The sequence below is a fragment of the Scardinius erythrophthalmus genome (genome assembly GCF_964197995.2).
Source record: "Scardinius erythrophthalmus genome assembly, chromosome: 19".
NCBI classification, from domain to species: Eukaryota; Metazoa; Chordata; class Actinopteri; order Cypriniformes; family Leuciscidae; genus Scardinius; species Scardinius erythrophthalmus.
The window spans coordinates 25,313,638-25,324,895 of record NC_138239.1 but is presented as its reverse complement, the minus strand read 5'-3'; the positions used below and the strand labels follow the sequence as shown (position 1 = coordinate 25,324,895).

Here is an 11,258-nt window from a genome sequence, read left to right as displayed (position 1 = left end):
AAGAGGAGAAAGGGAGCCTCTCGCTCTTCATCTCTAGCTGTCCCAGGCGCTGTTCCAGAGCCCGCTACTGCAAGCGCTGTTCCAGAGCCCGCTACTGCAAGCGCAGTCCCAGGCGCTGTTCCAGAGCCCGCTACTGCAAGCGCAGTCCCAGGCGCTGTTCCAGAGCCCGCTACTGCAAGCGCTGTCCCAAGCGCTGTTCCAGAGCCCGCTACTGCAAGCGCTGTTCCAGAGCCCGCTACTGCAAGCGCTGTCCCAAGCGCTGTTCCAGAGCCCGCTACTGCAAGCGCTGTCCCAAGCGCTGTTCCAGAGCCCGCTACTGCAAGCGCTACTGCAAGCGCTGTTCCAGAGCCCGCTACTGCAAGCGCTGTTCCAGAGCCCGCTACTGCAAGCGCTGTCCCGAGCGCTGTTCCAAAGCCCGCTACTGCAAGCGCTGTCCCGAGCGCTGTTCCAAAGCCCGCTACTGCAAGCGCTGTCCCAAGCGCTGTTCCAAAGCCCGCTACTGCAAGCGCTGTTCCAGAGCCCGCTACTGCAAGCGCTGTCCCAAGCGCTGTTCCAGAGCCCACTGCTGCAAGCGCTGTTCCAGAGCCCACTGCTGCAAGCGCTGTCCCAGGCGCCGTCCCAGAGCCCACTGCTGCAAGCGCTGTCCCAGGCGCCGTCCCGGAGCCCGCTGCTGCAGGTGCTATTCCCGGATCTGCTGAGAGAGTTGCGGCCGACTTAGCAGCTAAAGAGATTCTTCAAGCTGTTTCTACCCCTAAGACAATGCCTGTCGTCTTAGCTGCTCGAGCCGTATCTGACTATCTTACCGCTCTTGTCAAGATCCTTTATGTCCCTGTCTGTCCTGTCAAGTCCTCTAGTCCGGAATCCACAGCTGCAAGAGATCCGGTTCCTGAGTCAGCTGCAGCCAGTGTTGATCTGAGGCCAGCCACCCAGAGCGCTGTTCCTAAGTCAGCCACCGCTTGCACTGTTCCTGCTAATGTGTCCAGTCCTGTCCCAGCTGACAGGAGGATGTCTGTGTCCAGTCCTGTCCCAGCTGACAGGAGGATGTCTGTGTCCAGTCCTGTCCCAACAGACTGGAGGATGTCTGTGTCCAGCCCTGTCCCAGCAGACTGGAGGATGTCTGTGTCCAGCCCTCTCCCAACTAATGTGTCCAGCCCTGTCCCAGCTAATGTGTCCAGCCCCGTACCAGCTGTCACCCGACCTCTGTTTGTTTCCCCGGACACCCCTGTCACCACTTCACCCCGGTCTGTTTCCCCTAAGACTGTTCCTCGTGTTTCCCCATCCAAGTCTGCCCGGACCCCTCGTCCTCAGCCATCGTCCTGTCCACCCAAGACCACAGTCCCACCCACCCACCCTGGACATTCCCCCATGAACTCTGTGTTGTCTCCACCTCCTCTGCCTTGTCTGTTGTTTTTGATTTTTCACCCCAACCCTGCTATTGTTTATTCATGTTTGCCGTTGTTGGTTTTTGTCATGTTTTGTTGGTTTGTGTCCATGTCTCAGTCCGTCATGTCACGTGTTTAGTGTTCCCTTAGGGAGCGTCTGGAAGCCGCTCCTTAAGGGAGGGGTTCTGTCATGATTCTGCCTTGTCTCTGATTTTCCCTGGTCTTGAGGCAGGATCATGACAGGCCCATGTTTTGTGTGTAAGCACATGGCCATTTGTTTGGCTGTGTGCTTGCGTTGTCTCGTCATGTAACCCCGCCCCCTTGTTATCTCATCTTGTTATCATTATTGTATCATTGCCGTCACCTGTTTCCCTCATTAGTTTCTCCCTATTTAATCCCCTTGTGTTTTCTGTCCTGTGTCGGTTCATTGTGAATACTGCTGTGATGTTACTCTGTGAATCTTGCCTGTGCTATTATTTCATGTGAGTCATTGCAAAATAGTTCCTGTGAGTATCCTGTCTTCGTTACGAGTCCTGTGAAGATCCTGTTTGTGTATTTGCTGTTAGATAGTGTCTAGACTTCTGTCAAGTTTATAGTCTAGTTAGTATCCTCAGTCTTGTCTTGTTTTACCCCATTGTGGGCTTTATTTTCCCCTTTTTGCCTATAATAAATCGTGTTTAGTGTACTTTGTCTGCGCCTGGGTTCTCCTTCCTCATCATAACACTAATATTCTCTCTTGCCATGCACCTGGGGAAGAACCTTCTGGAGTGCCTTATCCATCCCTGGCAGTCGTGTCCTCACATCTGGCACGCATGGCTTCCAAAAGAGACCTTTGGTCATGTGGGTGGTGACCAAACACTTTCCACCTCCACCCATACAGAAACAATTTATTGAAATATATATATGTGGCATATATTCCAAATACATTGAAATATATTTGCATTGTTGGTCACTTATATTTATCATTTTGAAATATATTCTGAAATATAACAAAAATATATGATGTTACAGTAAGTGTAAAATATATTTACATATATTTAACTAAAATATATTTATTGGGCCAATTTCGAATATTTGCATATATTCCAAAAATATATTTCAAATATATTTCTTTTGTGTATGGGAGCCTTTCAGCTGAGATTGCAATCAGCAGTGTTTGAAAGGCACAAGGCTGAAATCTATTCTGTTTTGAATGTGTGGTTCACAGTTTTGACAGCAGTGTGTTAGCATTTGAACAAAGTGCTGTAAATCCACAGTGTTGTGGTTAAAGTCATGGGATAAGTGTGTAGAGTTTTGAAAACTGTGTTCAAGCAATGAAAAACGAACTAGAGTTTGGTCCACATGAACTGCTGCTGTGCAGACTGTAGTTAGAGTTTTGCACATGTGACTCCAGTTGTGCCCACTGTCGTTTAGCAATCGAAAAAAACTGTAATACGAACCACAAAGAAAGAATACAATCAGTACAATCTAAAACAACAAAAACTATCTAGGCCTAGTACACACATTACCTTACAAGTCACCATTCTGTATATTGTTTAATACATTCCACATTAAACAAACTGATCCCTACTGGGATGTTGTGTTGCGAGACTCTCTACTCAACAAATTAGTTTCTGCCCATTTCTGTTAGAGCGAAGCCAACACATTCAGAGGTACACTTGAAGAATACAGCCTGGATTGAATTCAATTTTTGGCCTAAGAATGGAGGAAGACATACCATGTCTGTTTCAGAATTATGTCTCTGCACATTCATGTGATTTCAGCTAGTTGCTGCACAGACATATGCTGGCCAGCTGTATAAACGCTATATAATCTGTTGTTCAATGAAGGGCTGGGTAGAAATGGTAGCAATGGTAGAAACAGTGTGTATCCTTATATATGGCATGGACCACTCCTTTAAGCTATGAGATCTTTTTGTATGTTTTATCATCCAGAAACCATAAATCTACTTGTGGAAGTGTAATGATTATGGCTAGAAACATTTCTAATAGAGAATTGTGGTATAAGACCATCTCATCAGAGCCATTTTGTTTACGTCGTAATTCTGACCAGTTGTCTGGGTCTGAATTCACAGTGTCATTCAAATAAACTAAAATATCAAGTAAAACATTACAGTTAGCCTTGAACCCGAATATCAGCACCATAAAAAGGTGGAATAGGAAACAATTTCAGCATTTCTTTTTTTCCCAGGACTTTTGGTTATAGTTCTTAAGCCACTGGATTCTTGTCTCCACGCTCTGTTTGTTCCATGACCCCCATGAGAAGAAAAAGAGGAGAAAAAGGGGTCACCCTACTCTACAGAGTGAGTGCAAAAATAAGTGGTGGTATTTTAGTAGGTTTTAAGCCTAATTCCTGTGGTGCACTGGTTGTAGAGTTTGGAATGACATGCCACCTCATTCCATACATATTAGTGTGTGTGTGTGTGTGTGTGTGTGTGTGTGTGTGTGTGTGTGTGTGTGTGTGTGTGTGTGTGTGTGTGTGTGTGTGTGTGTGTGTGTGTGTGTGTGTGTGTGTGTGTGTGTGTGTGTGTGTGTGTGTTGAATCTAAAGGAGTTGGATTAAGCTTTTCCAGCTGGAGTTCAGTACGTTGCCAACAACTGGAAACCACCTCGCAACTGCACAAACTTTCTAATCCTGGTGTCCTCAAACCACATTCTGTTTATCTCTCCATTTGTTGACATTAGGTTTACAATGTAAACACAATGTTTTTAGTATTTCTTATGTTTTAATGACTCAGATTTCCAGTAAAATGTGGTGTGTTATATACTGTATCCTAGTGTCTATGAATGTTATGATGATGTGATAGCTTTCAACATCTGTTTCCTGTCTAAAGTTAGCTGATGTAGTACATAATGGTTCCACTTATTTAAAGTGCACTAAATAAAGGCCAGAAAAACAGACTTGCTTTTACTTTAAATCTTCTGACTGATTTGAAGTCCGATAGGTGCATGACAAGTCAAGTCAAGTCACCTTTATTTATATGGCGCTTTTTACAATACAGATTGTTTCAAAGCAGCTTTACAGTGATAACAGGAAAATAATGCAGCAAAGTTTGTTTTGGCTGTACAGCAGATCTAGAAGAAAATAGTGTGTGTGTATATATATATATATACAAGGATGAATACCATCTTTTTTCAACTGGTCAGGTCTGCCCCACGTTTTTTTCCAATTATTCTGCTGACACCACTTAGACAGCCAGCCATTGAGTGAGGATAGTCTTCTTAGTATCTCAACACTCTGGTGATCAGGAAGGGGGCCAGAGTATATTACTGTGCTGACAGCGTAATTGCAAGTTCACACACCTCTTTGACATTAATTTTAGTGATCTAGGACTGACGAAGTCGAACATCATTAGTGCCGACGCAAATAATAATCTTAGAGAATTTACGATTAACATTAGCCAGCACTTTTAAATTTGCTTTGATGTCAGGTGCTCTGGCTCCCGGCAAATGTGTGACTGGTGGCTGGTGTCTCTATTTTCTATTTCTTCTATGTTCCATGTAATAGAATCGGCAATCTCTATAGGGCTCTTTCAACAGAATTCTCAGTGGGTGCGTCATGTTCTAATCGGAACAGAAGAGCGGTGTTTTAATTTAAACTTAATTTGATTGCACCATTTGTTCTTAAGGCAGAACAAAGCCAGTAGGTCATAAGCTCTTCGTAAACTAATGCATAGTTGCGTAAAATGACGTTTACCTGTAATGATCCAATAGCAGCCTTCAATTTTGTGAGAAAAAGTTGTATTGAAACGTAAATTTCCATTTATTCTGTTAAGGTTGATTGTAACTTATTTTGCCTCATGTAACAAATAAATTGGCTAAGTTTCCACTGAAATACGATACTTAATCATAAAATAACACAAGTATTTTTTCATAGATAAAAACATTCTGAAACTGTATTTGAAGTTAATAAGAAGAATAGATCAATACTGATACAAAAACATAAGAAATTACATTTATTTATTATTTATTACGATTGATTTTATTTATTACATGCACATGGAGGTGCACTGCTAAGATCAGGTTTATGTTGAAGAGCCACTAACAAGTCATTAATTCACATAATATTCATTAAATGTAAATGTGAACATCATCATATACAGTATGTCTAAAGAATTTAAGTTTGTCAGGTAAAACATAGTTTATTGATGCAATTAAATCAATCTTCTGTTTAATTTCATCTGTTAGTCCAGGTCGAAGGCTTTTGTAAATATTTAGTTTATACTTAGAGTTACTCACAGCTGATGGTGCAACCAGCCAGAGGTGAATAGCAGAAGCATATAGAGACAGCAGTTTCACATGGTGTACCAGCTTGACTAACTTTTTTTTTATTGACTAACTTTTTAAATGAAAATTATCATTTTGGACCATCTATGAGATGAGACCGGACAATGGAAAAGAGGGAAAAGAGGGCTTAAATACACTGGGGATGATTAACTGAAACAGAACAGGTGTTTACTAATTAAAGGGATAGTTCACCCAAAAATGTAAATTAGCCCATGATTTACTCACCCTCAAGTCATCCTAGGTGTATAGGACATTCTTCTTTCAGATGAATACAATTGGAGTTACAGTATGTTAAAAAATGTCCTGGCTCTTCCAAGCTTTATAATGGCAGTGAATGGCCGTTTAAGTTTTGAAGTCCATCAAAGTGCATCCATCCATGATAAAAGTGCTCCACACGGCTCTAGGGGGTTAATAAAGTCCTTCTGAAGTGAAGAGATGCATTCATGTAAGAAAAATATCCATATTTAAAACAATATTGACTAAAATAACTAGCTTCCGGCAGATGGCCGTATGCATGGATTTACGGCGAAAGAGTGACCCTTGAACTTGTCGCACAAAGTAATGACAAACGCGGAAGCACAGACGATAGAGTAAAACAAAACCAGTCATGAATTAGAAGTCTAAAACGACAATTTTTAAAGAGAAATGTCGGAGAACCTTGAGTTTGTTGCCCAGACCTGTTTGATTGAACCGCGAGAGGTGTCAAAGCTTACGCTACTCCTACATCCTATGTCATACATCGTCAAGTGTTACTCTTTTGGCGTAAGTCGACTTTTGTAGGCCGTCTGCCGGAAGCTAGTTATTTTAGTCGATAAAGTTTTAAATATGGATATTTTTCTTACACAAACTCATCGCTTCACTTCAGAAGGACTTTATTAACCCCCTAGAGCCGTGTGGAGCACTTTTATCATGGATGGATGCACTTTGATAGACTTCAAAAAATATACAGCCATTATAAAGCCAGATGAATAAAGCCAGGAAGAGCCAGGACATTTTTTAATATAACTCCGATTGTATTCGTCTAAAAGAAGAATGTCTCATACACCAAGGATGACTTGAGGGTGAGTAAATCATGGAGTAATTTTCATTTTTGGGTGAACTATACCTTTAAGAACCATAGAAACTAACCCCCTAAGAAGGCAAGCAAAACGAGAACAGAACACAAAAAAAACTAAACCAAAACAAGCTATATGTGACAAAATGAAATACTTACACTACAACACGGGCACACTGAATGCCCCATGAACATGGCTGATAATCAGGCTTCACGTAAGTCTCCACTCCATCTTCCACCACACAGCTCACTGTCTTGGTCACCACATACGCACACCAGTTTCTGTAAGAAAAAAAATAGACATGTAGTTAGCATTTTATTGTAGGAATGGAACTTTAAAAATTAAATATGAATAATTCCACAACTGTGATAGCCTGGAAATCTTGACCTAAATCTGAAAGATTAATGCTCGAGGCCAGCTCGAAGGGGCGGCACCAAGCATGCATTTGAAAATCTCACTGCACGCAATTGGATAACACTACGACCAATCACAACAAACCCCATATGATTAGCTACCAGCGGAGCTAACTGGTAGATTAGACTCTTGCCTTATCCGGTTGTCAAAACAGCAAAAACATCCTTCTTGCAAAGGAACGATTAGAGCGCCGTCTTCTGTTCCTCTTTTAGATAAAAAGTCTAACTCATTCATTGTAGTGGCCAAAGCCGTTTCAAACAACTGGTGTTCATCCATAGCCATCTTGCAATGTTTACTAATGACTTCGATGTCACATCGCTGTCGTCATCTGTTTAGCTCGCCTCTGGCCCGCCTAGATCAGATTGGTGCAGCTCGTATACAAGGGCATATTTAATGAGAATTTCAAATTCAACTTGTGCTCTCGTGAGAACTCTGGATTTCCAGGGCACAACTGTGACTCATAGCACACCAATAAAAACATGAACTAATGGAGGTCTCCAAAGATAGTAGCAATTTTAAAGCACATCTCCCCTTATGTGAGGTCAAACTATAGTGCCTGTTTTAGATTTACAGTGATTCCCCACAGTCTAAATGTTCCTCATGTCCTCTGGCCTCATAAATTAGTAGAAATCTGCAAATAAACAGCCTCTCGCTTCTCTTAGTGGACACTGTTCCTCAAACCAATGTCAATAAGCTCAGGAATCAAGTTGTTACAATCTCTCTGCTGCATGCAATGGGAATTCAAACATCTGTTGAGCTTCACGCTGACTACAGTAAAAGCAGGTTGCATCACTTATCTCATCTTTGGTTTCACTCCTGTTTTGTTTTAGTCTACTAGTAAGGGCAACAAACTACGTGATGGTCTGCTGTGTGTAATGCAGAAGCAGTTTGTCCTCTGTGGTTATTCGCTAAGCCCTCATGAATTAAGTTTAAGTTACACCTCAGACCGTTGCAATAAAGATTGGACTCGTGTTGTGTCTCTAAAGAAAAAACTAAACAAAAATATCTTCTCAGAGGCCACCTAAACATGTGATTTACAATGCATCTGAATCATGTTAAACCAGACAACCATGAGTGCAGCTGCAATGAATACCATTGCTTCTCATTAGGATTAAACTCAGTATGGATTCCACCAAATGTGGCCACATGCAAATGTTTTGGTGTCTCTCTCTACAAGGGAAAAAATATATATAATGCATTAAAGTATAACTGTCGCCAAAATGCAACCTAGGGTCTTTTTGCTAATTTACCTGAGGCAAACTTTTGTTTAAAAGCATAATTAGAATGGAAACGCCACTTTTAAGTTTGACCGTATTTTCGTTTTCGGTCAAATTGCCTTTTGAATGGGAGTGCTTGGGGCACTACTATGATAGCATCAAAAATCGCTATTTTTAAAACACGAAGAAGGCTCGACACAACATGAAACTTTGCTCGAAGTATCACCTGGGGCTCTACACATGAACTCGAGCATTGAGAACATTGTTTGTGTACATAGAGTTTACTAAAAATAAAGATTTTGAACAACTCACTGTAGCTGTGTCGGCCGGCATTTTGACAGTCAAAAATAGTCGATCTGCAAGACCCTAGGTTGCATTTTGGCGACAGTTATCCTTTAAATATCTTCAACATCAAAAATATCATATATCATCAAATAAATATATACATCAAATAAATTTGGCGTGATTTGTCGCAAACAAATATGTCTGGTGAGGACGCTGCATTTATATAAAATCAATCCTACTCTTTAGCTGTTTGACAGTTGAACCTAACAGGTCATTGCAAAGCAGTATTTAACACATGACCACATTCTGTTTGCAAACGCATAATGTAATAAAAGGAAGTTACCCAATAAATGGCTTGTCATGGAAAAAGCACTTAATTTTCCCAAGACATTTGACCATTACCACCTGACTCCTGCTTTGATTGCGCATGGCTCATCAATGACCTATGGTGGATTTCCTGCCTCCACAGCTGCTCGAGACACTCGCACATATTGCCAGCACAATTTCATGTTTTGGCCTTCAATTTTAAACACAGATGGTGCTAGATCAGAGTAATGACATCACAATATAATCTGTACTGGCTAAATGAAAGGATGTTTAGAATGAATTACAAGAGAAAATGCAATGTTTTGACCAACAAGTACAAATCAGAACAATGTTTCAAAGAATAAAATAATAGTTTTGTGCCTTTGAGGTCATCTATGTATGCTAGTGTGCTCCTAAACATTGACACACTAACTTTTAATAGATATACACAAGGAAAACAGATCATAAATATTCATGACTCATGTTGAACTACACAGATTTTTGTCCAATCAAATGTCCTCTACAGTAAGAAAGCTCCTCCCCTAATAGGATCTGCAAATAAGTAAGTAGCTAATCCTAAAAACGATTGGCTTTTTCTTAAAGGGAAAGTTCCCTTTAATATGTCCCAGCCAAACAACAGATTTCTCATTGTCTTTTATATCACAATTATTGCTAATATCTTTTTCCCCAAAAAAATCTTCTTCCATCCTTATCGTAACACGACAAGGTTTTGATTTCCGTGACCCATATGTAATTTATGGTGTTAAGCGGTGGGCAATCCATTACTCAATATAATAATATCACATGTAATGCTTGCTGGTTATGGGAGGAGCTTTTCTAGGTTTAAAGATTTTGCAAAGTTGTCATGCTGCTTCAGCCCACCAGTATTTGTTTTTCAACTGTTGATTGGAGTTAACCCGACCACAGTATTTCCAGGCTGCTACGGCCAGCCGTGAATGATCCACATTCTTAGCAGATTTGTCATGCAGAATTTTCATTTCAGGCTCGCTTTCATCAAACACTCATGCAGCTCATGACTTTACAGAGACTCTCAACATGTTTCAGCTCCAAAAAGAATGGAAAATATGAGAGAAGACAAGAAAAGCGGACGAAATAGTTCATTTGGTAGTGTGTGTAGCCTCCCTTTGAACCACTGAGAACTTATTCCAATATACAAAATTGATATTAATCCCCGTCATGAGGATGTTTTCATATTTTTCCATTACATCATTTCTGTTTTCTAAAGATAAATGACTTTGCAGTCACAAGTGACTGAAATGAATGGGTGTAGTAAGAGTAAATTAAAAATGTACTCATGTAGAAACGTCATGGCTTTAAAACTAACAAAATAAATGAAATAGCTTAAACAGAAGCACATTTCAGAGTAAAAATGTTATCCTGATACTATGTCACCTACTTGGATCGAAAAGCGCATTGCAGCACAGTGAAAGACTAAAAAGTGAAATTTAAGACTGTGAAGAAATCTTGAAGAAGATAAAGCTGAATAATGGACAAACATTGTTGCACATTGAATATGGAAGTAAAATAATGTCAAATGTTTTTGAAATAAAAAAGCCTGTTGAATTGCACTACTTGAAAAAAAGAGGCATTGCATTAACCATGCTTGCATTTTAATGCATTGTATTTTTAGGGCTTGCATTTTTATGGGCTGAAATTCAACATGGTTGAATATTTATTAAGTTCTATCTTGAGTTTTATGAATGAATGGCTTGCTCTAACTGTTGCTGGTCTTCGTCAACAACACGCGCTTTTGCACCTCCTGCTGGTGAGGTTGACTAACAGCAGATGGAGAGTATGCTCGGCAATCTACTGCTTTTCCTGCAGTTCCTGGATGTCAATGTTGAATTTACTGTCGAATTTGAACCACTGAATTTGTGGAAGCGAATTTGCAAAGGGAAATAAAATGGACCGAAAATTGCCTGTTGAATATTATAGGTTGTATTTTTAAACAGTTTGAATATTTTGGAAGTGAAATATGAAAGGTGAATATGGATTATTGAATTTTTTTAGTAATGAAAATGTGTTTGAAATGTATTTAATTGAAATATTCACAGCTTAAATATTCAACCATGTTGAATTTCAGCCCATAAAAATGCAAGCCCTAAAAATACAATGCATTAAAATGCAAGCATGGTTAATGCAATGCCTCTTTTTTTCAAGTAGTGCAATTCAACAGGCTTTTTTATTTCAAAAACATTTGACATTATTTTACTTCCATATTGAAGGAAAGCAAAGTTAGCATTGATTGTTTTGTTTAGGCTAATTCAAATTGGTCACTGTCTCTCTGTGTGAT

General features: G+C 40.2%; 1 protein-coding gene across 1 annotated transcript in view; it reads right to left on the bottom strand.

The window, feature by feature from the left end:
- Positions 1-11,258, bottom strand: part of emilin1b (elastin microfibril interfacer 1b) — a 37,308-nt gene that overhangs the window by 8,405 nt on the left and 17,645 nt on the right. The window contains exon 2 of the mRNA XM_081347518.1: positions 6,881-7,003. Coding sequence (XP_081203644.1) covers positions 6,881-7,003 — 123 coding nt within the window. The remainder of the gene's footprint in view (positions 1-6,880; positions 7,004-11,258) is intronic.